Below are 26,617 nucleotides of genomic sequence, written 5' to 3'. Positions count from 1 at the left end.
AATGCAAGAGCGCTCCGAGATTCTAGGGATTGTGATGAAGCAGTATTCACCATCATGGGCGACCTCATCAAGCACGGAGCCGACCTGGGCTACGAGATCAGGAGGGGAGAAACGACGCGAGAGGTGCTGCGGGAAGTCTTTCCCGAAAAATACCAGGTCCTATTTGCCAAGGCACCGCTATTGATGGCTATGCGGAGTTCACTTTGGAGAATGAGATTACAGCTGAGGACATGACAGCAACAAGTTACATTGGCCAGCATCTCAGAAACACTGAAGGTGGGTGCTGAAGAGAATTAGCACAATGGATGTTAGCTTAAGGAGGTCCAAATAGACTATGAAAGTAAACTGAGACCTTCCTGGTCAAGTAAGAGAGTTGACAGAACGATAATGGTTGCTGGTCCTTATTTCCACGTCGATCTTGCAGGTGCACAGACAACGATCCCAATGACGGTTCCAACGGAAACGCCTACGACAGTTACATGACATAAAGCCCCAATATTAATCCGCAGCCCAACGGCTAAGAGTATCCTGTTTGTGATAGGAGCTCCTGCTGTGGTTATAGGTTGACACTCGGGGCGGCCTGCCCGTCATGATACCTTCGTTCCCCCTTTTTGATGCGGCGCTCAAAGCCCAGATCAAAAGCGTGGCGGGCCAGCCAAAGATCCAGTGAGCCGACAGTGCCGATCTGATGGGTATTGTGATGGGCTGTAGAGCCAAGATTAAAACAGTTGAGAAGCGCTGGGCCATCTGTGTCATATTGACACTAGAGTTGGGATAATATCTAACATATCATAATGTTCTGGTCAACAAAACTACTCCAGTGGAATAATATTTATCACATGATATTCTGGCAAACAAAGCTACTCCATTTCGTATCAGACCTGTAGCGGCCATCACATTGGCGTGTGAACGAATATCACGATAGATAGCTCACATTCTGGGATATCTCATTGTTCTTTAGCGTAGTAACTGTGGCCTAGGCAGGTCCATACCACAGGCCCCCAGACCCCTATGGGATAATTGCATAATCATATAGTCAATATAGCGCCTTCAAAAATGGTTTAATAGCTGAGTATGTAACGATAGCTGTAATATGGAATAAGTTACCACGAGTTCTCGCTGCCTCTTCTCCTTTCCTTGTCTCTCTAGGCATTTCGAATAGAATCTGCCAGGGAGCTTACTGCTACGATATATAAAAAACTAGACAAATTACCTTCTATCTTTGAGAATCATTGTTTGTTGGTGCAATACCCATAATTGCAGGTACGATGTTCTAAAGTTTCGTGGAGCAGTTGTTTCTCGTTCTAGCAATGAAGTTTCTAACAGGCCAAAGAAAGCAAACATTATATATCTCCCTCTCCGTCTTGGTCTCTGCTCCACCAAGAACCCTCGCCAATAAGCATGTCGCTATGTCACAAGTGCGAAAAATGCACGTTGGTCTTCAGAGTCTCCGGCCGAGACCACAGTGCTGGCAGGACCTTCGGGATGTGCGAAGATAAGGAATGTGGGAACTGGTTCTGGCTTGACGACCCTACCTGCCCCGAGTGCGGACTCGGCCGTCTCAAACGGCATGAGAGGATGACCAATGAAGGGGGTACTTTCGTACCTGCCACAAAAAGGGTGTCATTATTACGATTCGCAGGATGGCAGAAATAGGGCAAATAGCATGTAGGTGATGATGGTTGCAGTGTTCGAGGGGAGTAGTTAGTGGTTGAGATTCGGTATGGTGTTGTTAGCAACGTGGTGTTATCCTTTGAGTTGAAACTACGCTGCAGCACTGAGAGGTGAAACTGATTACAAAATAAAACGTACAGTGCTCTTGTCGTCTGTTACCCGAACCACCCAGCGTGAGAACCTCCATCATGCGCAAAATCAAAAGACCTAAACTACGGTGCCATCAGCCATGGTATAAGCACTACGCGTAGAACTCCTATTCATCCATCCGCCAACCGTCGTTATAGCTTGGCATCCCCTTGAATCACATCCTTCAGCAACTTCAACCCCTCCACCGCGAACCTCACCATATTCGCCTCCCGATCCGCCCCGAGCCCCGTCTCGACCTCGCGCGTAAAACAACCCTTATCGCACGCGACCGCGAGCGCCACGTACCCGGGCGTGCGATTCCGCGTCTCCCCGCCCGTGGGCCCCGCCGTGCCACTCTCGGCCAGCACGTACGTGATATCGGTCCCCTTGTGCTTCTGCTCGTCGTCCTCGCCCTCGCCCAGGTCCGCGCGCACGTGCCGCGCCAGTCCCGCCACGATGTCGGGCGTGGGGCCCGCGTACGACTTGAGGCTGTCCTGCGTCCAGCCCGCGTACCGCAGCCGCGACGCCAGCGTGTACAGCGTCAGGCCGCCGCGGTAGTAGCTCGAGGCGCCCGGCGCCGAGATGAGCGCCGCCGAGATGAGGCCGCCGGTGGCGGTCTCAGCGACGGCGACGGATTCGCCGCGCGATTTTAGCAGGGTCGTGACTTCGGCCAGGACGGACCGGAGCTCCTCGGGTGGGAAGCTGCCGGAGGTGCCGGAAGGCGCGGGGGCGGAAGAAGCCATAGTAAGGTTGTATTAGACGGTATTCTTGTGATGGGTTATGAGATGGTCAGAAGGAAGCCGTAAGTGGGGTCTGTTTGGATGAAAACCAGTGTTAGATGTGATGCTGGTATTTGATTCAAAGCCGCGGGTACAATTTGAGAATGGTATTTGGAAGAGGCAACGAGGGGTGTGGGAAAGTCGTGCCAAAAGGTTACACGGCAGATGCGAACTGGGTTTCCCGGTTTGTGACGGACGTGAACGATGTCACTAGTGGAGCATCTGAGATTTGTAATGTTCCCCGGCCGTAGCCGGAATTTCCTAACAGCAAAGCCCAGGTTTTCTCATATCACCTTGGGGGCTCCAAATTTTGTTCGGCATCTTAGCGGGGTTGATCAGGGGTTATCCAGTCATCTGGTTGCTCATAGTCAGGTCGTCAAGTCCAATGGGCATAAGTCTTGGGCGATAGAGTGTGCATCATCATGATCAATCCAATCCGACACGGGATATGTTCTTGATTCTGATACACAGGAGAACGTCCTGATTGACATCTCCGTATATACATGTATTGTACAGTGCGCCCAAATCATACAGCCTATAGCTTCTCCCAGAGCTTTGTGTCCTCCTTCTTCTCTGCCGCCTTCTTGACCTTCTTCTTGAGCTTGCTCGGCGGCACCTTGAAGAACAGACTGGGCGACTCGCCGGGCTGCAGCGTGTGGCTGAGGTAGCCTCGGTGCGCGGGATCGCGGTAGTACTCGACGTCCCATCGGCTCGTCGGGTCGGGCAGTCGGTAGAAGAAGCCGGTCTTTCGCACCTGCTCCAGCACGGGCTGCACGTGCTCGGCCCCGTACGGCAACGGCAGGTCTGTGTTCATGCTCTTGCCCTGCACGAGGCGCTTGATGGACTGCTTTGTATAGTATCTCGTGACGATCTTGCCACCGGCTTTCTCGACGGCGTCAATGGCCGAGGCCGAGGCTCGCGATACAATAATGTCAATGGGCTGCTTCAGCACGTCGGCGCCGCGACCGAGGAGCTTGATGCCGTCTTTGATGGAGCCGATCAGGTTCGATTGGATGAGCTCTTTGGGGGTGATTTGTTGGGTGGGGTCGATGCGGCCGGCGTCTATCCAGTCTTGCAGTTTGTCGAGGTTGACTTCGGACATGACAGGTGCCCGACTGCGAAACAGTCAGTAAAACGTAATCCCTTGTATTCTGTATGATTTGGCGTAACCTACAGGTTCTCAAAGCCCAGCTGTCCCTTCTGGCGGATCAAAGGCGTCTGACCACCCTGGAACCACGCATTGACCTTTCCATGCTGCTTCTGACCCTTGTGACCACGACCAGACGTCTTGCCCTTGCCGGAAGACGGACCTCGACCGACACGAATGCGCTTGTTGTAGGCGTCCCTGTTGTCTCTCAGATCGGACAGAATCGAGGCGTTACGGGTCTGGATTGCCAAGCCATTGAAGAGGCCCGTTAGGGAGTTGACGTTGCTGGACTCGAAAGGCGTCCGGCAGCATTGCGCAGCCAAGCGCGCCGGTATCCGAGGAGGCATCGTGTGTCGTCGTCCTTGGTCGGGAAGGAGGTTGATGATCGTCGTCGGTGCTGCTATCCCACTCCCAAAGATTGTTTCCAATAATTTTGGAGGGCCCGAGCTTCAACGACCAGTCTACCGGTATTGGCCACAATAGGTGGGGCCTATCAGCCACAGATTGTGGCCCATCACTTCCAAGATCACCACTATGAGACGGTTCCATCACTCTACCTCTACACAGAAATTATCCCATCACGACCTAGTAAATGAGTAATAGAACTTGTTGTTCTCGCAACCTGGAAACCCTGTTCTGGGCTAAGAAACTGCTGTTCCAAGGTACCTAAGTAGCTGTGTTCTGGCATCGTTCAGTGGGCCCTAAGCTGTGTAAGCCAAAAACCATTGAATGCAATCAGAATACATTCACGGTTGCTTCACCCAAGAAGGCGGCCATTGCATGCCGTACACAGCAGAGGCACTGCTGGCTTAATTCGGTCCCTACCTTCTGCTTCTCTTGTCCATCTTGTCTGCTGCAATCTTCCTCTCCTCCACCACAACATTTGTCTCGTCCACTACAACTCGATTTTCCCCTTCACCACAACCACCAGCGCCCAAGATCTGATCCCGAATGCAATGACAAATTAGTCACTTGTTCCTCACTTGCCTCACCTCACTATCATGGCCGCAACGAATTCAAGAAACCAAATGTCCAGACGAAGCTCTCAAGTTGGCTTAGAGTATGTTGGCAACATCCAGCGTTGACGTCTACGTGTATCAACCTCTAACAGTGGCTTTAGCGCGCTCATTGGAGGCAAATTCGCAGATGCCCAAGTTGAATGCGGTGGAAAAACTTGGGCAGTGCACAGAGTCATTGTCTGCAGTCGATCGAACTGGTTCGACAAGGCCTTTGGCGGTGACATGAAGGAAGCTGCCGAAATAAAGGTTACCATCCATGACATTCCCTCGGCCCATGTCGATTGGCTCTTGCGATACATCTATGGCGGAGGTATGTCTATTGCAATATTAGACAAGCCCAGAGTTACTGGCAAGGTGTAGATGGCATGTTAGAGGACACTGACGACCTCGACATAAACCCGTTCGTTGCATTCTGTGTAGCTCATCGTCTTGGAGACTACTTCGATATGGACGACCTGTGCACAGCCGCCATCATGTGCATACGCAAAAGCCTCAATCCTGCCATCAGAATCTTCCAGTCGGGTAAAGATCAGATATCTGAGAAGGACTTTGTGACAGAGGTCGAGATGTCTCGAACGTGTTTCTACGAAAACTTCTTCGAAGGCGTGAGTATGGCAGACGGAATGCAACATGCGAATGTCGGATATTTAAGAGAGACATTTGTTGAATTCGTTACAAGAACGCGGTATGTCGTTCTGGAGTGCCAGCTGTTCTCCAATTGGTTGCTTGATCATGGGGAGTTTGCGGCTCGTATTCTGCAACGTCTATCCAGTGAGTTCAGGGGTAGAACAATGCCCTTGACCCGACGTTTTCCTCATGCCTGTTCAAAATGCAGGCAGTCCAAGGCTGAAATGGGCGGTCATTTCGCCCAGACCAGTGGTAGAACTCTCAGTGGAGGAAGAGAGCGCCACCTGGAAGGAATGTGCTCTGATTGTCTCCAGCAGGAGGATAATTGAGCAACTCTATCGGTAGCATAGAATTTGGCCACGATGGCACGTCGAGCCCTACAAGAGTGAATATACAAATTGATATACTTTCGCTTTCCCTGTGAGACGAATGATTGATCCGTAGTTGAATATGCCTTTCACGAGGCCTTGGTATCCAGTGTTTCGACGAGGCGTTCATTAGCAATGAGATTACTAGTAACAGTGTAGCTGGCAAGAAGGTAGCTGGCGATGTGATAGGTGTGTGGTGGGGCGGATCTGCTTAGTTAGAGTTTTAGTTGCTTTGTAATTGCTTGCAGGTAGCTATGCCGAATCGCGAACCGTATCTCCACCCCCGCATCGGCAAAAGAACTTACTTTCCTAAAGTTCTTCCGAAAACCCACCGGCTGCCCCTCCGGGTTTCCCCGGATGCCCCCTGTCCTCTCTCTATGAGATAGACACAATCTTCAGTGAGGGGGATGAGGGAAATTCAGTAATTTGAAGTCCAGCTCGATCCCATACATACGTTGAGTCACCACTGTCTATCACAGTCCCCTAGAATTCACTACAAGGAAAACGACAAACGAAACATAAAAACGCCACAAAGCATATATCCCAAAATGTTCTACGAACCAGGCAAGACCCCGCACAACCTGCCCTTCGACCCCTTCAAGGCGTGCGTGGTGCCGCGGCCGATCGGCTGGATCTCGACGGTGAGCCCGGACGGCCAGTCGCACAACCTGGCGCCCTACTCGCAGTTCAACAACCTGACGTTCGACCCGCCCTACGTCATGTTCAGCGCCAACCAGGTCTCGCCCACGGAGCGCAAGGACACGGTCCGCAACGCCGAGGCCACCGGCAAGTTCGGCTGGAGCCTCGCCACCTGGGCCCTGCGCGACGCCGTCGCCGCCACGGCCGAGCAGGTCGCGTACGGCGTCGACGAGTTCGCGCGCGCGGGGCTCGAGAAAGTCTTCTCCACCGCCTTGCCGGGCGAGCCCGTCCCGCTCGTCGCCGCCTCGCCCGTCCGCTTCGAGTGCGTCTACCACACCACCCTGCGCCTGCCCGGGAACCCGCCCGTGGGGACCGTCGACGTCGTCATCGGCCGCGTCGTCGGCGTCCACATTTCCGAGGACGTGCTGACGGACGGCCGCCTCGACGTCCGCAAGACCCAGCCCATCGCCCGCTGCGGGTACTACGAGTACGCCGTCATCCGCGAGACGTTCGAGATGACCGTGCCCGGCCTGAGCGAGGCGCTGCACGCGGGTTGGAAGGAAGCACCATGCGCTTTAAGGAGTTGGGCATGAAGAAGACGGACGAACCAGAAGAAAACGGTAGCGTAAGTAAGCCCATATAGAATCGGGTACCGATCTAGAAATTATTGTTGTATATATCTTATCATCCCCGGAAATAGGACAGGTCGAGCCCAAGTCTCGGCTACGACAGTGATAGTTACCACAAACAGGATTCTTTGTTTTTCTCCATACCGGCATAAAAGGCTAGTACTCTTACTTCCTCTTGGGCGGTCTCTTCTTGAGCTTGCTTCTTTCCTTCTTCGGCTTCTTGTGTTTGGAGCTAAGATGATGTCTTGACCACGTGCTAGCGTTGGGAGAGCAACAAACATTGTGGCCAGCGTCTCGGTCCTTCTTCCCTCCTATGCCCCTCCTTTTCCAAGCCCACACAAGATCATTCTTGCTTCATCAGTCTATAAGACGATATCAATATGGTAGGGTTTGTAGTCTCGGCTCGGGTCGATATGATGGGGTCCTTTGGTATTCTTTGTTTTCTTCGGGCTGTGGTGTGTATGGATAGAGTGAATCCTGGAGATGGGTTTGCGTCCGGGGTTTGGGGGATATTGCTCTTCATGCCCCAATACTTTATAAGTCCACACGAGCAAACAGGTTCGCATGATGTAGTTGCTAATCCTGGTGTAAGTAGGTGTCTCTGGATGACAGTCCCCAAGGGCCTGATGGAAGCCTACCTTGCGACCCCTTTGTCCCTTCTGCTCTAGCTAGAAAAACATTTCACCCTCGTGGGTTCTGGAATCTTGCCGATGTCTCGAATTTTTGCATATGCCAATGCATGACTTACGCTCCTCCAGGCTTGGGAGTCCTCTCCCTTCTTCTACTTAACTCCTTGACGTTCCCTGGGCAGCTTTCCCCTGATCACCTTCATCGCTGCCACCGCGATTTCTAACTTCTGCCCTTCTTCCTCATGTTCGCTTTGCACTGCCTCTACTACTCAGATGTCTTGATACAAGGGACACCTGAGGAATTGCCGTTCATGACTTTAAGTCTTCAAATTTTTGAGATCAAGTATAGCCCCTTACCTGGTCTACGTATTTGTAGCTTACGTACAGATACAGCAAAGTGTCTCCAGCTGCTTGTGTCGAACTGATTGATACCTCGGTTCTTTCTGGAGCCTTGCGGCGAATGCTACAGTGGTCCGCATTTCCTTTTTGTTTGCCGCATGACGAAACTCCGGGATATAGGTGACGTACCCGAACCACCTGCCTCATGTCGGGTACCTCGGCATTCCAACTCCAAACATTCCGGCTAATCCAGGAACAACGGAGCTGTCTACAAACATGCCCATGGTATGTACTGGTATAACACCTAACGGCCTTGATGGAACCATCTGATACGCACCACATACCGAAGCAACAGTGGACCATGGCCAAGTAAATCCATCCTGTTATGGAACCTCTTCTGGTGAGCCTATTCCAACGAATTATGTCGCAATACGATAGCTCGGTCTAAGTGCAAGCAGTTTCCATTCGTGAGGCCAGATCATTGGGTAAGATGCACCTGACAGCAATAATGGATGGGTGACGCATGTATTGGAGTTCGATAGGTGGTCAACAATCAGCAAGGATCGTGCTGTTGAGGCACCGTGATTGGCGGACATCCGCAGTCAATCCTGGACACGGAAAGTTCGTCAGATCGATCCCCTTCACAGCGCGTATCTACACCAGTCACAAGAGCTTGGGCAGGGGGTCGGAGCGGGTGTGTATGGCGGCCAGGGTTGACGCAGGCTGGCTGACCAATTCATGGAATGCGCTCCATCCAGTAACAAAAGCAGTGTTCCAGTTATTCCAGTGACCAGCTAGCTATACACCGTGCCACTGATCCTAGCCAGTCACTCAACGGCCAGCGTGCAGGTTCTACACTCAACCGCCAATGCCCACCAGGAAGCCTCATGTGGGTATGCGCACAAGCTAGGTAGGCCCGCGACCAGAGGCTGCAGAGGGAAAGGGCTGGTGGCGCTGCTGCACGGGACGCCCAGGTCGGGTAAGACGCTGACAGCCGAGACGGCCGCCGAAGGGACCCGGAGAGCGCTCGTCATGACGTCGGTGGGCGAGCTGAGCAAGAACAACTACGCGGTCTCGTTCGAGCGGGAGCTGAAGCGCGTCCTGCAGTACGCGACGACCTGGAGGGCCATCGTGCTCCTCGACGAGGCCGACGTTTTCCTCGAGGCGTGCGAGGGCGGCAAGAACACCGACCGGGACTTGCTCGTTGTCGTCTTCCTCAAGGAGCTCGAGTACTTTAGCGGCATCGTGTTCCTGACAACAAATAGGGTTGGGGCCTTCGGCACGGCCGTGAAGTCGCGCATCCACTTATCACTCGGCTACCACCCGACCAAGCATGAGGTGCGGCGCCGCATCTGGACCCTGTGCCTGAAGGGGGTCCCCGCGAAGGAGAGCGATATCGAGATCCTCGATGTCGGTAGCGGCGACGGCGAAGCGCTGGAGCATCTGGTGGCATCAGAGCTCAACGGACGCGAGATCTCCAATATTGTCAACACGGCCCGCACCATCGCGCGGTTTGAGGAGAAGCGGCTGCAGTGGGGGCATATTAGTACTGTCTTTAAGGTCCGCAGCGCGTTCGATGTTAAGGTTCAGAGCGAGGTCGTACAGTAAGTGTGAATGATTCAAATGCCACACGGGCATCTCCCGTTAGATAAGATGCATCTCAGTTCTCAATGCAATATCAATCCTCATGTACTTTTCCATGGAAAGAAAAGGGTTCACGTTGATTAGCAGTGATAGAAAGTCGAGGGAGATGTGATGTGATGACCTTCACGTTATCCTGTTGTGAGTCTTAAGTCACCCCTTATCACAAAGGGGAGATAGATATGTGGTGTTGGAGCTGTATTGATGCACACGAAGTGAGGGGTCAAGCCGAGTCAGGGGACACCATGTAAATCCGTCTCCTCCAATACAGGATATCTCCGAATGGGGACCCGGACGCATCCATGGGGAAGAGCAGACCAACGATAGTTCACTGGCTCATCAGGGATGCTTTAGCGTGTGTAGCAAATACCGAACACAGTCCGAACAATTCATCGGTTCGTGGGGTGTACTATCGCCGATGCCAATGTTGACCATCTCCGGGGGATCGTTAGTGACAAACCCCAAAAGGAGTCTTTGACGGCCCTTATCGCGGGAGGGATGTGATACTGTAGCATTGTATGCCATACTTTGGGAAACCCAGGCATCAATACCGGCGAGTGCCACATTTTCTCCGCATCAAACCACATATTGGCTGCAGTCGGTGATGCGGAGGGCGCAGACTCGAGACGGGGTAACGCTTGACGGGTAAGGGTCTCGGGAGCTTAATTGCTTCCCCCGCCTTCACCCACTTGATGGAACTCGCCATACCTACTTAAACAACATGTTCTTATTCGTGTCTGCCTCCTACTCGGGCCTCGCAGTTTGATTTCATATAAAGGCCCCTCTTTTTAATTATACCTAGCTTCCACTTTACTTCACTTCCTGTATCATGCTTCGTCGGTCTGTACCTTCTAGATACACCATCTCCAAGTACACGACCTCGCCAAAACAGCACCTCCAACCAGTGCACCCCATACCTAGAGCCCCAATCACCAGTCGGACACCAAGCAGTTATCATTACTCTACTTCATCTTCAAATCTTTCCAACCACATTCCGCCAACCTTAAGGAACCTGAAAGCACTTGACTTCGCCAGCATGCCGCACGCAGAAAGCCCACCATCCACCGCTTCGGGGTTCAACCCGTCGGAGTACCCGCCCTTCCCGTCCGGCCTGCCCACAGTAGACCTCGAGACCATCTCGCTCTCGAAGCTGCTGGCGCGGGACGCCGCCGAGCAGTCGCGCGTCTTCGACATCTGCAAGGGCCGCGGCTTCTTCTACCTGGACCTGGCCGGCAGCACCGCGGGCGAGACCATGGTCCGGGGCGCCGACGCCATCGCGCGCGCGGGCGAGCGCACCTTCGCCCTGCCGCTCGACGAGAAGATGGGCTACCTCATGGGCGCCACCGGCCCCGCCGGCAAGCCCCGCCAGCTGTTCGGGTACAAGCAGGTCGGCGCCACGCTCGCCGACAAGGCCACCGGCGTCCGCGACACGGCCGAGTTCTTCAACGTGGCCAAGGACGACATGACGGCGCCCTGCGCCGACCCGGCCGACATGCCGCGGCGCGGCGACAGCTGGCCGGCGACCATCCTCGAGCAGCGCGAGCTGTTTGCGGGCTACATGCGCGCGGCGCACGGGGTGGGCATGTTGATTCTGGGACTGTTGGTCGAGAAGCTCGGCGTGGAGCCAAAGGAGATCTGGAATCGGCATCGGCTTGAGGGGTTGGCCGGCGATCATGTTCGTATCACGCGCGGGCCGCCGCGGGATCAGGAGGAGATGCCCGAGATCCAGACGCCGAGTCATACCGACTTTGGAACGTGAGTTCCCCCTCCCCTTTTCCTTCCTTCGCCCCTAAAAGGGAGCTTTCTACATAGAGCCATTGGGTGTTGACCATGTAATCAATCACTGATCCGAAAACGGCCAACAGCATCACCCTCCTCATGAACTGGCTCGGCGGCCTCCAAGTCTGGTCCGAGTCCTCGCGCTCCGCCACCCTGACCGACGGCCAGCCCGACGTCCCCGGCGAGTGGCTCTGGGTCGTGCCCAAGCCCGGCTGCGCCATCATCAACCTCGGCGACGCCGCCGTCAAGTTCACCAACGGCGTCTTCTGCTCCGGCCGCCACCGCGTCATCCCCGCGCCCGGGCCTCAGGGCAAGTTCCCGCGCTACAGCGTCGTGTACTTTGTGCGGCCCGAGGACGGCGTCATCATGGAGTCGCTCAAGGGCGAGGGGATTCCCGAGAAGGAAGGGGAGGCGGAGGAGGAGAAGCTTACGGCGAGCGAGTGGATTTATCGGCAGGCGATGAATCTGGGAACCCAGTTCCCTGGCTCCAAGTGAGACTGATGGAGATTGGAATCTTCGACAGCCTGGGACTCAGATCCAACCTGCAATATTGACGACACGCTGAGCGAGCCTTGCGTTCATACTGCAAGCTTTTGGTGGCATTCAACCGGGGACGCATTCACACGTGAAGATGTCGAGGAATGAAGCATGGCACATCCAGACTCCCTAGTCATAGTCTGCACAGGGAAATACACAATCCTATAATCTACATGAATTCGCCTATGGACATTCCTCATCTTGCCCTTTGCTCATACATTTACCCCTGAGCATAGTACGTAGTCCCTTTCAAGAGCCGTACATGCATTTTAGCATGAAAGTTGATGGTTGATGAATTGGAAGTCCTTGCTGCACCCCATCAAGATATAATCAAATCCCAGCAGAGAAGAATAAAATCGCAAGGCTCGTTGTCAAGAGAAAATCCCAAGCTCACACGGGCACAACATGGCGGCTGCAACTGTAGATGCTCAGTCTGAAAGCTTACCTAGTTATGGTCTCTGCACCGGCTCGTAACACGGGTGGCCTTCATAGGCAGTAGACACTCGAAATGTATCCTATCACTCAGGTATACAGTAGCTCAGCCTGTCTCGTCATGTTGGCAACGAGATTTGGCCCATCTTGCCAATATACATAGTCCAGGTCACGTCACAGGTAATGCTGAGGGTACTGTTTGGAGAGAGCTGCGTGACAGCAGCTAGATTGTGGGTATTCGATAGACCATCCACCAGCTACCAAAACGCCGACCTTGATTTTTTTTCTTTTCCTCAAGGCAGATACATGAGCGCTCTAGGTTCTATACAATAAGCTTTTTAATCCTCATCCCAGTTGGGGTTGGGTCCCGGAGGCTTAGGGCCACCGGCTTGTCGTGCTACAATGATTTGATCTACCGACAGCACCGTGCGAGCGGCCTCGGTGGCGAGCTTGATAGCCCATGCCTTCGTAATCATAAGATCCAGGATGCCCTCCTTTTGAGCATCCAGTGTGCCAGAGCCATCGTTGTTCTAGAGTTCAGTCAGCATATTAGCCCCTAAAAGGTGGATACTTCTCGTGTTGGAGTAGGGGTTGGGCTTACCTCGATATCGACACCGGTCTTCCAGTCGTCCTTCTTGTGGTGTGCTGTGTAAAGTCGGCTGAGGACTTCCGTAGCATCAAGACCGGCGCTCTCGGCTATTGTTCGCGGCACGACCTCAAAGGCCTCGCCGAATTTGCGGATAGAGTACTGAGCAAGACCCGACGTCTTATCTCCGAAAGCTTGTATACGCTCGACAAGCTGGGTCTCTGAGGCACCAGCACCTGGCACTAACCTAGGGTCTTTGGTGATGGCCTTGACCACGTTGACACCGTCATCGACAGCACGCTCCACATCCTCCAAGTGGTTCTGTGTAGCACCGCGCAGGACAAGGGTGGCTGTTCGGGTCACGTCGTTCTCTTGGCGGAATACCGTAACTCTGTCACCACCAATCTCCAGCGTCTCGACAACATCGACCGAGCCCATCTCGTCGGGCATAGGAGCACCAAGTCGTGCCAGCGGGGTGGCGCCGACCACGCGGCAAATCCGGCGCAGCTCGAATTTGCTGAGAATCTTGATGACCAGGATACCATATCGGTTCAGGTAGTGCATGGCGAGCTCACCGACGGTCGAGCCGGCAATAACCACGCGCAGCCCGGCGTCGTACAGCTCCTTGATGGCGGTGTCGATCTGCTCCTCCTCGCCCTTGGTGAAGTCCATCATCTCCTTGGCGTTGTGCAGCAGCACGGTGCCCTTGGTCTCGGTCTGGCTCAAGTCGAGGGGACAGGAGTAAACACCGACCTTGGCCTTCTGCGCCTTCTTGACCGAACCATCCGGCTCCTTGGGGAAGACCATACCCTTGACGACCTTGCTCTGCTCCAGGCTTCCGCCCATAATCTTGACCACTCGGATGTTGTCGACGTTGAAACCGGCGGGGTTCTTGGGCAGGACGGCGAGGATGGCCTCGGCGACCAGGTCGGCCAAGAAGTCCTCGTGGCCGTTCTGCTTGCTGGCGACGACGGTGCGGATGGCCTTGCTGAGCTCCTCCTGATTCCTGATGTCGTCGACCTTGTCCACAACCAGCTCCTCGAGAGCCTCGAGGGCGAAGTTCTGTGCTCGCTCGTAACCGGTGACGATATCGGCGGTCTTGAGGCCCATGCGCAGGAGATCCTCGGCCTTCTTCAGCAGCTCGCCGGCCAGAACGATGACCATGTTGGTGGCGTCTCCCATCTCGGCCTCCTGCTGCTGGCTGGCCATGACCAGGAGCTTGGCGGCGGGGTGGACGACATCGAGTTCCTTCAGGATGGTGGCGGCGTCCGAGGTAAGGATCATCTTCTGGAGATGGTTGATGACGATCTTGTTGCGGCCATAGGGACCCAGGGAAGTCTGAACTGTCGAGGCAATGGCGCGGCAGGCGTCGATGTTGCGCAGGACGGCGCCATCTTCGGAATCGTAGCTGCATGCGAGGAGGGCGGTTAGATATGGCGATGGTCAGGGTGTGGAAGGTGGGGTGTGTAGACTGCGAACTTACTTGTTGTAGCCTCCCTTGAACAGGCCCGCATTGGGGGCGTTCGGGATGTTGAGAGACATGATGGGCAGGAAGATGCTGTAGAGGCACCTGGACTATCTTCTGGTGGAATGAAAAGACAGTTCGCCGTTTGCCAGTTGGTCTCGCAAGTCTGTTCTGGTTTAAGGGCCTAGGACAATGGGGGGCAGCCTGGATGGAGCTCTCTGACTTTCCACTGCCAAATGGAAAAAAGTTCTGTCGGGCTGCGGAACGTCAGTACCTACAAATTTGGGGACTCGGGGCTAAAAGCTGTGTGGGGGGACGACAAGCAGCCTGGGCAGCCTTGATGGGACCCATGCTCAGCGGGTGGATCAGAGCTTGTCAGCGGTAGCCAATGCCAGAGCTCAGGCCGCATGCAGCTTGCCTGCCAGTCAACCAGTCCAGTAACAGGGTTGCGATTCCAGAGCATCAGCCTCGCCTGCTGCTACCGTAGTTGCGTAGCAAAGCAGGCTGGACAAAATCAAGTGTTAAACTGCAGTACGTACGGGATATCCAATTGACGTTGGAAACGCTTACGACGGTCGAGTGACTGTTGATTCCAGAATCAACCATTGGAATATTTGACGGTCTAATAGGTGTTTATTCCAGTGTGTATACAATTGAACGACCGTTGGTGCGCGCGTGGAAACGATCCGGCCTTTTCTGCTACGGCACGGCGTTTACTGCGTTTACTGAGGTTCGCTGAGTTAGTTCACTGTGCTGCAGGTCACTTTTCAGAGTAGCTTCGTGGTAAGCTACTTCCGGTTGATTGGCGTGCAACGCCCAACATCAAACAAATCCATCTCATAAACCACGGTTCTTTTAATTCATTGATTGACTTGTTCATTCCAGCTTCCTGCCACCATCCCCAACTCTTCTCTTCCCCCAGAATCATCACCAGCAAAAGTCACCAACCACTTCACTTAGCCTTACCTCAATTGCATCACAATACACTAGCCATCCCGTCGCGATGGCGCCCTCGAGTGGTACGTCGCATTCCCAACTGCTGCTGCTGGCACGCGTTTCTCAGCCAGAGCTTCCTAGAACTCATGACCTTCCCCCGTCAAGGTCAAGCCCTTGCAATCGTTGTGTACTCACTGACATCTCCATCGCTTAGCCAACCCCCGTCGCTTCCCCCTACCGTGGAGGAAGCTTATCGCCGCAAATGCATCCAGCTGCGAGCGCGAACCAACGAGATCGAGGAGGAGAATGACGCCTACAGACTGCGCGCCACACGACTGAAGCGCCAAATCCAGAAACTGCGTCTGGAGCGCGCAATCCTGCTCGAGCAGATCCAGAAACGGACTAGTACCAACGTCGAGGACTCGGAAGGAAGTCCTAGTCCGCCACCCACTGTATGCCAACCATCCGACCGCCCCTATACCTGCCCCATTTGGACTATAACTAATGCCCTGTGCAGCCTGAGGACAAGCCGCTTCGTGTGAAGCGTGGTCATAGGAAGACCTCACTAGTTCCCGGCGGCGACCGCGAGACAGGCTCGGCCGGCCCTTCCTTCATCAGCCAGACTATGCGCGGTCTCTCGCCTGGATCCGAGTTCTCGCACGGCGACTCGTTCAGCGGTCGCCCCACCAACGGCCATCACCATTCTGTGCCCAAGCCCCCAAGCGCCCTAGCAATGCGTTCGAGATATACTGCAACGACATGCGACCGGTTCTGCAAGAGAAGCATAAGGATGAGATTGCCGCCGGCGAGTTCCGCCTCGAGGAAGAGCTGGCGCGCGGCTGGAAGGACCTCCCCCAAACCGAGAAGGACGAGTTTCAGGCACGCTACGAGCAAGAGCTGACCAAATGGAGAGAGGGACGCGACGCTTTCCGTCGCGCTAAGAAGGGCGGTGGTCGCGCACGCCACAGCGACTTCGATCTCGGCCGCTCATCAACCAACATCAAGCTGTCGCGTGCTACGCGTCCCGCTGACGAAGAAGAGCAGGACCAGGATGTCGAAATGGGCGACGCCGAGGCTGAAGCCGCCGCCGAGGCTGCCGCAGAAGCTGAGGAGGCTGAACAGGAAGAACAGAACGATACAGACCCGGAGACCGAGGTCGACGATGGCCAAGATCAGGGTGACGACTAGAGGGTTTTTGAGGCGTTATTAATGACGGATTAGTATTGTTTTTTGTGTTTTTCCTCTTTTAATGGCATGCTGCATGATTTACAGCGACTTACCATGTTAAAGGCTCCGGATACCCTTGTAATAAAAAGGAGGTTCGTGGATAAGGCCCCAAAAAGGAGTGGAAGTTATAGCATGAGCCTTGTACGAATAGGAATAATCAGCGGTTATTTAAAGGCTTGCAATTGACAACGAGTTACGCTATTGGGATGGTGGTATCTGGATTCTACTGGATTAGTGATACTTCCAGCTGGATGGGCTTGAAAAATGCCTATGTATACCGTGGAATATGGTGGCATAACTGGTAAATCACAGAACAGAACAGCCACATAAGATGCGTGTGCTTTCGAATAGCTGGCCAGATAACCTACGTTTACCAGTGGATGATTCGTATCAACTTCCTGGAATTGCCAGAATAAAATAGCTACGAGAGTGTCTGGCTAATAAAGGCGGTAGCTTTGTTATATAACGAGTTGTGTTGCTTTTTCACATTACCGATATAAATCATGTTCCTATATAGGATGAGAGAATGGGACACTGCTTATACCGAGCATTTCCAGGTGTCTACCTACCCCCGATAGTACCGTATATGAGGCATCCAAATATATTATACATAGATACGTTTTCTTAATTCAACCCTCCATCCTGAATTATGTTCTTTTTTAACTCTTGTTTTAATAACCCGATATATAATGTATGTTCATATTGTTATGCTGCCAGGCTTGTGATGACATTCCATGTCTCGTATCGAAAAACAGTCGCCAGTCTGAACACCTTGATATTATACATATCCTGGATAGAGACGGCAGAAGATATCATCATCTTGACTGGTTTCCCAACCCCATGACCGTGTTTCCAGGTCCGACAACTCCGAGAGACCTCAGGAGACGGGCGAGTGCTGCCAACTCGTGTTTTGTTTGATGCCGTGGGCAACGCAGAGCCATCGGGGGTATCGAGGCAGTAGCTCTTCCATAGGATAACGGCAGAGACCCAGCCCCTCACCCCGGTATGTTCGGTCCCATCAGGCCGTCGATTGGGGCGGCCGAGCCATGGTGATGGTGGCAGGCGTCATATCCAAATCATAAGTATTTGCTCTCTGTCCAATGGATGTTGGGGTGGTCACCTCACGATCGCTGCTATCCGTATAGCCGTGACTGACTGTGTGTGGACATGTCGTGTTTCCTCTAATCGGTTCTTGCGAGACGTGTCCAATGCGTTTTTTTCTATATACAGATAGGTAGGCTAGTAGCATGCTCGGCATACATTGAATGGTGCCTCCATAACTGGCTTTCGCTGTTTGAAACCTCTCAACTCATCGTGTGTGTGTTGTTCTCCAGCCTCTGCTGACCCTCGGGGGCATTGGTCGACTGCAGAGTTTTCTTCTGTGCTGGGTGTCGACTTGCGGCCCGGTCCGTGACGTGCCCGGGTCTTGTACCTCGGAGATGAGAAGTCTCGACTATCAGGAGAAACGGTTGGAGCGAGCCCCGCTCCTCCTCTATCGGGTGCCGGGCATGGATGTCGCCGTTGCCGTGCCGCCAGGTGTGGAATCGGACGCCTGCGTTTGTGCACATGGCTTGTGACTTGGAGAGATCTTCAATGTGCAGCATCACTAAGATGATCATGTGGACTGTGTCAGTGTATCCACAGTGTTATCAGGCTCGCCGCCGCTGCCGTTACCGTCGTAAACGAAACGGCAACAAGGTGGCCGGCAACCTCATCCACCCGATCGGCATCCGCATCCGGCGCCTCTTTGGGAAATGTCCTGTTGGACAGGTTCGGCTTCGGTCCTGACTCCAGCAGCACCAACAGTACCAATGTACAACGAGCGGGATTATTGTAGCATTGAGATCTGAATCGACCAGAAGGTATTTCATAGACGTCCTACTTGACCAGAGTTTGTATATCGCATTCAGCCTCCGCCTGATCCTGAACGACGTCACCTTCAGGCCAGATCGGATAGATGTATTCCTGGGCGTCTTCTCCGTGAGCGTGTACCACTGCAAAACGATGCTACAGATTGCAATGCCCAAGGTCGAATACAAACCGCTCGACTTCTCAACGCAGCTTGCAGCTGAGGCGGTTGGAATACACATATTGATTCAGCCTCCTGTCTTCAATACCATTATCTTCTTGTCTTCTCCTTGATAACGGGCTTATATAACAACGCCCTGTTGCAAAACTCCGATATCTGACACTGTGGTTCATCGTAGTGACATTGACTGCCAGATTACGAATCGGACAAGGAAAGTAATGTAATCGCTGGTGGACGGTTCCGTCTCGCGAATACCGTGGACATCTTCTACTGTTACGTCATGACTAGTTTTTCTTCATCTTTCGGCGACCTGACCTTGGATTTAAACCTGAATCTATATAGATGTTATGCAGCACCCTTCTCCAACTCATCCAACCTCCCGAAGGCCCACGATGATGTACTGCCTGGCACCGACGACACGTTACCCAGAGTAACATATTTCTCATTGACGTCTACATACGGCTCGGTTCTCTTACTCATGCTCGGATTCAATCATATCGAGAGCTCACCTATTACCACCAAAGATGCAAAAGTGTTACAGTTTCTTTTTTAATATCAAAATCCGGACGCCGAGTAACGAAGGGAAACAGCTAAGATACAATATTCCACTAGCGCCATGCTGTTCTGTGCATATGATGGTTTCCTGCTTTGCCAGCAATCGATTTCACCACCGAAACTATGTATGTATACAAACCCGATGATGGTATTAAATTGGGGTTGATGGATAGGACGACGGGGGTTGTTGTTTCGAATCCACAAACGCCGCTGGGAGGGATGTAAAGGGGTTCAGGCAATAGAGAGACAACCGTAGGGGTCGCGTCCTTCGCCTACTCCACGCCAGCATACAAATCAACCACAATGTTGACCGCGGCCACTAGAATCTCGGCAGCGATAAGGATAATAACTGTGGGTTGGTCAGTACATCGATATATCAAGAAACTGGGATATTGCAGTAGAGAGTTGACCTACCAATCCACTCCAGCATTTCTCCATGACCGTGGCTAAGTTCACCCTTCAACACCGCCAACAGATCCGCAATGACATCCAACCGCTCTGTGAGGAGTCCAACTCTCTGGTCCATCTCGAGGTAGCTGCGTACGGCCTGGTACACCGGCTCGAGATGCGGTTCCACCCAGAACAGCTCTGGCGTATCGAGGACCGAGCCGTTGAGATGGATGTTGATGCGGAGGATGAACAGTTCGCCGATCTGCATGTTGATCTGGCTACGAGAAAGTGCGATTTTACCCGTCATCGCAATCTGGGAAGGGATATCTTTGCAGGTCTCTATAGTGGAAGCAATCAGCTCTTCAAAAAGCGACGTCTAGAAGAATATCAGGTTAGCTCTGCTCGGTAGACGAGTCGGAAAGGCCACATACCTTGACACTTTGCGCGAGTGCATGGGAAATGGCAAGTTTTGTCATGTAGTTGCCCTTGTCCCTCAGGGTGATGAAGTCATTGTATATCCGCGCCTGGTACTCCCGGGTGTAGTAGAAGTTGAAGCACTCGGTTTCCACGTCCTCCTGGTCTAGCTTCTCCATCTCGAACTTGGCGATGTCCTTAAGGAAGCGCTGCTCATGCGCCGGCGACATGCCCCAGATCACCACCACACCGTATTCGAAGAGGAACACCTCGGGCGTGTGTACCTCCGTGTCGAAATCAAGGTCCTTTGTCTGAGAGGACGGGCTCTCTGATATCGCGCTCTCGTCATCCATCGAGGGGTATGAAAGGTTGTGCTGCGCGTCCCGGCCGTTCCCGTAGCCCTCCGTCATGGCCCCTGAATCGCCCGAGCTATCAACGACATCAGTCAGCTGTCCTGTCGAGTGCCTGCGCTCGTAGTCCATCATGGTTGGCCTCGTGGGCGTGCTCGGGCGCTCGTTTCGGTCCTGGCGGTTGTGATGGTCCTGGCTTTCCTGGCTCTCTCTCCGCGTTCTGACCTCGGCCGCCTCGGCTCGCTCTGCACCTTTGCCCGTAGCATAGTTGTAGGGAGAGTATATGCACTCGTCGATCAGCTTGGGATTCGAGGCGCGACTCCGAATACGGCCCTTCAAGAAGCGCATCAGGCCCTCCATCTGATATTTGTTGGCCGTGCAGTAGGCCGTGACTCGCGGCAACCTCTCGCGATCCGCCTTGCCCAGTCTCGCGGCGTCCCTACGAGCATTAGGGTCCTTGATGCGTGTATATTGGCTGTATACATCACGACCGCTCTCCTCGAAATCATCCACGCTGCCATCATCGCCCAGGTCCGGGTTGGGGAGGAGCTTGAGCTTCTCGGCGTTCTTTGTTGATCGCTGAGGTCCTCGCTTCGGCAGGGAGCTAATCGGGGCTGGGAGGCCCGTAAAGGGAGTGCTGCCGTGAGAGTTGCGGCGGCGCAAACGGCTGTTGATGGCCGAGAAGGGCGTGTTGTTGTTCGGGAAGGAGGAGGAGGATCCCTGGCTGTTTCCGTGTTGATGGAAGGGATTGGAAGTTGGCGCGGCGATCAATGTGCTGCCGGCGGGCGAAGAGCTGAGCGAAGAGGGCTCGGGGAAGATGGTCTTGGTGACTGGATTGGGATTGAAGGTGACGTTTCGGGGTGCGCGCGGTCGGTCGGTGTCTTGACGGAGAAGAGGTGTTCGCTCGGCTTGCGAGCGGGCACTGGAAGACGCCATCGTGGAAGGAGAGTTGAAGGAATTGCGCTGCTCAGCGTGGTCTATAGATGGGAAGGCTTCTCCTGATCATTGATCAACACCGACAGAGAAGATGTTTAGCGCGGGTACTACTGCGTGGCCGGGTCGGGCTGTCGGTAGCTTCAATGGGGATGGCGTATTGCTTTGATGTTATCGAAATGCCATGTGAGACAACGACACGAACAAAAAAAAGTCGAAAGGATGGAAATGTCACACTACCACGACTACCGGCAGCTCCTCTGGCAAACCGTTCCAATGCAGCGCGACAAACAGGATGAAAACCGAAAATGCGACGTTGGTACGCCCGAAGTGATTGTTCAATGGCTCGGGACTGGACTCTCTGAGTCTCTGTGTTTTCACCCGATTGCAATGTAGTCGAACGTAAGGTTAGGCCATGGATGTCAAGCCCAAATCCGATCTGAGCTCAAAGTTTCTGTTTGTTTTCCTTAATGACGTCCTAAGCTCGGCGCAACATCCTCGACCACTTCCGGCAGTGCAGAAATTGCGGGGCAACGTCAATCGAATGTACATCAACTCCCTTCCCTCGAAACACACCGACTGGACTGATGATATCTGCTGCAACAGTACGATAAATATCAACAGGTGGCGAGGCTGACGAATCTGATTCACGATACTATAATGAAGTGTTGACAGGGACAGAACAGCACATGTACGCTGCGTACTCCTGGAAATGGGCCCTGACTCGTCTATGCATATCGCTAGATGCAAGTGCGATTTAACATACGATGGGTACATGACAGACTCCGGGACTTGTGCGTCTGTACAGCCACTGTTGAGCCCCGAGCATTGCTCTTAGATGGCCTCAATTCCTGTTATTCGTAACGATACAGTTTCCTGGTTGCATAGGGCAATAATCAGGTGTACATCGTTATCCGTCTTAGCCTCATAGCTACAAGTTTCCCAACCGAGAGCGCCCGAACACTTGGTCCATGTGCAGATCATGGAAGAAGGAAAAAGAAAGCAAAGAACCCATCCGATCACGATATTTAATATACTCCTTCGCCGAAATCCGATAGAGCTGCATGTAGATAGAACAGGGGTAATAAACGGATTGGGTGGGTTAAGCGTCATGAAGCGCCGTTACAATCTTGTGCAGCGACTTGGCATCTTTTTGTATATACACATTTCTCTTTGAGCAGCTCTCCGGCGTACTGCCACAAAACCAATGGACTCAGTCGGTTGATTCATAGGCGATAATTATCACACCACAAATTACGCATCCACCAGCTTCGTCTCGATCTTGAATCCTTCACCGTCCAGACGATCGATGAACCGTTGGCCCAAGCACGCCGGTGTGTACACACCACCCTCGAGCTGATGGTCCTCCTTCAAGACGAAGTAGGCCGCCTGTGCGAGACATGTCGCGGTCACTAGTTGGAGAATTGGTGTCAGTACGCATGTCGCCAACTTTAAAAATGCTCTCTGCGGTCAAGTGTGAGGGGTAGATAGGCATGTCACTTACAGAGATAGGGGCTGGCCGGGTACTTCGCCTCGATCATGGCCATCTTGTCGCTCTTGGGCTGCACATCCGGCACGGCCGTGCCGCGCATCACAATGTACTCCTTGGCGGCCTCCTCCTTGCTGACGCCCTCGCCGGGCTGGAAGATGTAGCGGCGCATCAGGTTGCGGACGGGGGCGAAGAGGACCAGCATGGTCATGCCGATGACGAGACCGTAGTGGGCAATCATACCCGACAGGGTACTTTTGGCACGGGCGTACTCGTGGTAGTTGAACCGAGGGCCGTAGGCCTCCTTCTGCCGCGAGCGCTCTTGCTGCAGCAGGCCCCACGTGCGCTGCACGATGGGCTCGTCCGTGGCGGCCGTCACCGAGGTGGTCAGCAGACCCAAGTGGGATACGGTGCGAAGGCCGGTCAGCTTCGTGAACAGGGACGGCTTGGGTCCCTGGTACGAGTTGGGCACCGGGGACAGGGCGAAGGGAGCCTTCGCCGCGCCGATCTCCTTGAGGCTGTACGTCTCTACCAGGCCGATGATGGTCGCCAGAGTTCCTCCAGAAGGCTTCGTCCTGTTATTATGGTTAGCTCGGATCTTTGAGAGAGACAGCGGGAACACAGCGGTTTTACCACCCGACTGCGATTTACTTACTTCAGGTCATGGATGCTGACCACAACGTCACTGACGGGGGCTGACAATTTGGATCGGACAAGCTGGGCCATTGACCACGTGAGGAGATCCGACGGGGCAGAATCGAAACCGCACTGGGGAATCATGACGATGCCGGCCTTCTTGGCGAGGGTTTCGTACTTTTGGATCATGGACAAGGTCCAGACCACCTCACCGGTGCAGTCAATGTAGTGCGTGCCGGCCTCGGCGCAGGCCTTGAACGCGTGCTCGCCAAACTGAGCAAAGGGTCCCACGGTGCAGATCATTGCAGAGGTCTTCTTGGCCAGGGCCAGCAGGTCTTGGTCGTTCAGATTGCATACCTCGATCTCTGTGTGTTTTCGTCAGAACGTGTCACGACGCCAAAGGGAATAGAGGCACAAGCATCTCCTTACCTGGTTGGACGCGATCTGGGTTCAGCTTCTGGCATTCCGATACTACACGCTTGAGCTTCTCTTCTGAGCGACCGGCTACAGCCCACTTGAGGTCTGTGGGAAGTCTCTCGGCGATATGCTCAGCCGTCATAAAGCCAGTATAGCCTGAAAGGAGCGAGGTTAGTTTACTGAGGACGGGGTTGTAAATCGCTAGCGGTACTTGCCTGTAGCCCCAAAAACGACAATGTTATATTGACGCTGGTTCTGTCGGGGCGCCATGTTGGCCTATTTAGTGATGTTGATACGGGTGGTGAACTTGGAAAAAGATAGGATGAAGTCGGCAACAGCAATGTTTTCTAATATGTGGGAGATGCAGTGAAAACAATCAAGGGGCGTGAGCTGCAGCTACGTCCAATATAATATTCGAGCGGGAGGAGCGGATGCTACAAACTATATACTTTCTTCATCAAATCTTCAGGCTACTTGGTACTTAGTTTCATCGACTCCATTGCAGGAAATTCGGAGGGCTCGACGATGCCATCCATGTCCATGGCAGCATTACTAAGGTGTTTAAGCCCGGGAGATACAGCAATGACAAACCAGTGACAGTCGACAATGTGATTTCAGACGGTTCTAGCCGTGGGCGAATGGCTGTGTAGGGGAAAGCATCGCCGAGCAGGCTTGGCGATAAATGGGTCACTGCCTCGGCCGGCCAAATCCAGAGGTTTCGTCAGTCTCGCGTTTCATGGATAGCGAGAGCCATGCAGCCCGCCGCAAAACGGCAAAGACCCCTCATAGGGCCTAGCATGTGCTGCGGATCATGGCCCGCAAGTCATACGTAGGTCGATATGTAGGCGGGAGGGGATAATTCCTAGCAAAGGCAGGCCGGAAGCTAATGGATTGGTGCGCAAAAGGAACTTTTTTTTTTTTGGTCTCTATGGTGATGTAAGCAGGACACACGAGCCGCCAATGAAATGCGACGTCGGCAGCTCCGTCAGAATTCAAAATCAACATCATCGATTGGCTGTGTGGCTGGTGTGGGCTGGTGCTGGCTGATGCAGATCTTGGGGGGGCTTGCCGTGGCTGATGTGGCTCCAGCTTCGAAAGATCTAGCACCGTCCAATCCCAGCTCGAGAGGTGGGTCGCCCACAAACGAACACACACTTGGACAATTTCGAGCCCTTTGGCCAAAAAACTCGAGCACCGTCAAAAACTCACCTGACTTTTCTGAAGCGGTAACCAGCGATCAACTTCACCACATCAACCCCTCCCGAAGTCGACCACATACACATCAATCAAGATGACGAAGCGCACCAAGAAGGTCGGCGTGACCGGCAAGTACGGTACCAGGTAAGTTATCGCAAAAAATTCCGATGTCTCCTTGATCGAAAGCGGCGCCCGAAGACCCCAAGAGTTCAACATGGCAACACGACGTACTATCACTCCCACCACAACCTATTCCTCCTCGAACCGGGAACCGAAGACATCATGACGGACGAGAGCCGACGCAGCTGGGCAGCTGCAATTTTTCCTTTCGCATTCTCGATTTTCCCTGGGATGGTCGGGAGCCGAAATTTCTCGAAAATTCTCATTGACCTTCCCTTGGGGAAAGGTCTTGATACACACACGGAAGGAAGTAGTTGCAGCTACTCGTCCCCGTATGGGACTCTCGCCGAAGCATGCCTCTGGATCTGCGTGGGAGTGATCTGGTCGAACTTCCTGCTTGTTGTCTTGGGGTTCGGGTGCTCGCGGACGACAATTTGTCTCCCGGGCGCTCAACAGCATGCTAACCCAATGTTCTACCTTACAGATACGGTGCTTCCCTCCGTAAGCAGGTCAAGAAGATGGAAATCACTCAGCACGCCAAGTACACCTGCACCTTCTGCGGAAAGGTCAACGTCAAGCGCACCGCTGTCGGCATCTGGAACTGCAGAGCCTGCCACAAGGTTGTTGCCGGTGGAGGTGAGCACTTTCCCAAGGACGAGCCTGGGTGGATTGACATTTTGCGTGCATTTGTCGATCGTCCTCGCCGTCCTCTTCCCAAAGTCGAATCTGGTGACTAACTCGCGACAGCTTACACCGTTGCCACCCCCGCTGCCGCTGCCATGCGATCGACTCTGCGCCGTCTGAGGGAGATTGCTGAGGTTTAAGGTGGATGCATGGTCACGATTTCTGCATTTCGCTTGGGGTCAATGGGAGTAACGGTTTTCATGAGTTCAATACCACAAAAGGTTGAATGATGGTACAGCTTTGGTCCTCGGCCCTGATCCAGGGGGAAACAAGGCAATGGAGTCTCACCAATGACAAGAATATGAAGAACACATCAAAATCCCCGTTTGCGAGCATGTGAGATGCGTAGTTGGACGATTCGAGAGCTGGATGACGCGGGGTGGCGATGCGACGATAGATACTATCGTACGCACCCGCACCCATGACCCAGTTGAGAGCCCGCAAGGCGTCGATTTAGATGACACGGTCCCAACGATTCCTCAACAGCTGGCTACTTCTCGATTTCCATGCACACTGATTTGGTGAAATGTGTTCTGCTGGCCGCCTTGGCGTCACTTGGGTGCAATCTTGCGATCAACCGAATAGCCATGCACAGCAAGCGAGAAGCCGACATCTTTTGCCATCTGGAGGTATCCTTGCGCGAATTCTCATCGGACCCCCCCCCCAATGCACATACTTCATGACAAGCATATGTGTGAGCCACAAGTTTCTGCTGTCCACAATCAATTGCTCAAGAGCAACTGAGGAGGTGGGTCTCCGACCACTGCTGTCAAGAGACAGAATTTCGGCGAATGGTGACAAGCCCGTAGATATAGTGTCAA

General features: G+C 53.6%; 13 protein-coding genes across 13 annotated transcripts; 7 read left to right on the top strand and 6 right to left on the bottom strand.

The window, feature by feature from the left end:
• Positions 1–54: 54 nt before the first annotated feature.
• On the top strand, positions 55–234 carry PG997_013355 (uncharacterized protein; the record flags this gene model as incomplete). Its single annotated transcript, XM_066817669.1, has 1 exon — positions 55–234. One exon carries the CDS (start codon positions 55–57, stop codon positions 232–234), a length of 180 nt encoding a protein of 59 aa, XP_066663361.1.
• Positions 235–1,955: 1,721 nt separating this feature from the next.
• On the bottom strand, positions 1,956–2,546 carry PG997_013354 (uncharacterized protein; the record flags this gene model as incomplete). Its single annotated transcript, XM_066817668.1, has 1 exon — positions 1,956–2,546. One exon carries the CDS (start codon positions 2,544–2,546, stop codon positions 1,956–1,958), a length of 591 nt encoding a protein of 196 aa, XP_066663360.1.
• A 571-nt stretch (positions 2,547–3,117) lies between these two features.
• On the bottom strand, positions 3,118–4,076 carry PG997_013353 (mitochondrial 54S ribosomal protein uL15m; the record flags this gene model as incomplete). Its single annotated transcript, XM_066817667.1, has 2 exons — positions 3,118–3,697; positions 3,757–4,076. The coding sequence occupies 2 exons, from the start codon at positions 4,074–4,076 to the stop codon at positions 3,118–3,120; spliced, it is 900 nt and encodes a 299-aa protein (XP_066663359.1).
• Positions 4,077–4,730: 654 nt separating this feature from the next.
• On the top strand, positions 4,731–5,704 carry PG997_013352 (uncharacterized protein; the record flags this gene model as incomplete). The annotated part of the gene is made up of 4 exons (XM_066817666.1): positions 4,731–4,789; positions 4,841–5,058; positions 5,109–5,433; positions 5,584–5,704. The coding sequence occupies 4 exons, from the start codon at positions 4,731–4,733 to the stop codon at positions 5,702–5,704; spliced, it is 723 nt and encodes a 240-aa protein (XP_066663358.1).
• Positions 5,705–6,291: 587 nt separating this feature from the next.
• Positions 6,292–6,975, top strand: PG997_013351 (uncharacterized protein; the record flags this gene model as incomplete). The annotated part of the gene is made up of 1 exon (XM_066817665.1): positions 6,292–6,975. The coding sequence occupies one exon, from the start codon at positions 6,292–6,294 to the stop codon at positions 6,973–6,975; it is 684 nt and encodes a 227-aa protein (XP_066663357.1).
• A 1,872-nt stretch (positions 6,976–8,847) lies between these two features.
• PG997_013350 (uncharacterized protein) lies at positions 8,848–9,587 on the top strand (the record flags this gene model as incomplete). Its single annotated transcript, XM_066817664.1, has 2 exons — positions 8,848–8,872; positions 8,917–9,587. 2 exons carry the CDS (start codon positions 8,848–8,850, stop codon positions 9,585–9,587), a joined length of 696 nt encoding a protein of 231 aa, XP_066663356.1.
• A 1,069-nt stretch (positions 9,588–10,656) lies between these two features.
• PG997_013349 (uncharacterized protein) lies at positions 10,657–11,894 on the top strand (the record flags this gene model as incomplete). The annotated part of the gene is made up of 2 exons (XM_066817663.1): positions 10,657–11,375; positions 11,486–11,894. The coding sequence occupies 2 exons, from the start codon at positions 10,657–10,659 to the stop codon at positions 11,892–11,894; spliced, it is 1,128 nt and encodes a 375-aa protein (XP_066663355.1).
• An 812-nt stretch (positions 11,895–12,706) lies between these two features.
• PG997_013348 (uncharacterized protein) lies at positions 12,707–14,496 on the bottom strand (the record flags this gene model as incomplete). The annotated part of the gene is made up of 3 exons (XM_066817662.1): positions 12,707–12,898; positions 12,970–14,362; positions 14,438–14,496. The coding sequence occupies 3 exons, from the start codon at positions 14,494–14,496 to the stop codon at positions 12,707–12,709; spliced, it is 1,644 nt and encodes a 547-aa protein (XP_066663354.1).
• A 926-nt stretch (positions 14,497–15,422) lies between these two features.
• Positions 15,423–16,543, top strand: PG997_013347 (hmg box protein; the record flags this gene model as incomplete). The annotated part of the gene is made up of 4 exons (XM_066817661.1): positions 15,423–15,438; positions 15,521–15,807; positions 15,873–16,032; positions 16,071–16,543. The coding sequence occupies 4 exons, from the start codon at positions 15,423–15,425 to the stop codon at positions 16,541–16,543; spliced, it is 936 nt and encodes a 311-aa protein (XP_066663353.1).
• Positions 16,544–17,886: 1,343 nt separating this feature from the next.
• On the bottom strand, positions 17,887–18,201 carry PG997_013346 (uncharacterized protein; the record flags this gene model as incomplete). Its single annotated transcript, XM_066817660.1, has 1 exon — positions 17,887–18,201. The coding sequence occupies one exon, from the start codon at positions 18,199–18,201 to the stop codon at positions 17,887–17,889; it is 315 nt and encodes a 104-aa protein (XP_066663352.1).
• Positions 18,202–19,438: 1,237 nt separating this feature from the next.
• Positions 19,439–21,256, bottom strand: PG997_013345 (uncharacterized protein; the record flags this gene model as incomplete). Its single annotated transcript, XM_066817659.1, has 3 exons — positions 19,439–19,515; positions 19,581–19,932; positions 19,988–21,256. The coding sequence occupies 3 exons, from the start codon at positions 21,254–21,256 to the stop codon at positions 19,439–19,441; spliced, it is 1,698 nt and encodes a 565-aa protein (XP_066663351.1).
• Positions 21,257–22,507: 1,251 nt separating this feature from the next.
• On the bottom strand, positions 22,508–24,065 carry PG997_013344 (uncharacterized protein; the record flags this gene model as incomplete). The annotated part of the gene is made up of 5 exons (XM_066817658.1): positions 22,508–22,665; positions 22,758–23,317; positions 23,398–23,743; positions 23,808–23,951; positions 24,011–24,065. 5 exons carry the CDS (start codon positions 24,063–24,065, stop codon positions 22,508–22,510), a joined length of 1,263 nt encoding a protein of 420 aa, XP_066663350.1.
• A 1,021-nt stretch (positions 24,066–25,086) lies between these two features.
• Positions 25,087–25,936, top strand: PG997_013343 (60S ribosomal protein eL43; the record flags this gene model as incomplete). Its single annotated transcript, XM_066817657.1, has 3 exons — positions 25,087–25,136; positions 25,597–25,748; positions 25,860–25,936. The coding sequence occupies 3 exons, from the start codon at positions 25,087–25,089 to the stop codon at positions 25,934–25,936; spliced, it is 279 nt and encodes a 92-aa protein (XP_066663349.1).
• Between the last annotated feature and the right edge of the window lie 681 nt (positions 25,937–26,617).

Source organism: Apiospora hydei (genome assembly GCF_038363865.1).
Source record: "Apiospora hydei strain CBS 114990 chromosome Unknown utg000009l_segment0_segment0, whole genome shotgun sequence".
In the NCBI taxonomy this organism is placed as follows: Eukaryota; Fungi; Ascomycota; class Sordariomycetes; order Amphisphaeriales; family Apiosporaceae; genus Apiospora; species Apiospora hydei.
The sequence above is the reverse complement of the archived record's forward strand: the minus strand, read 5'-3'. Positions and strand labels throughout refer to the sequence as shown.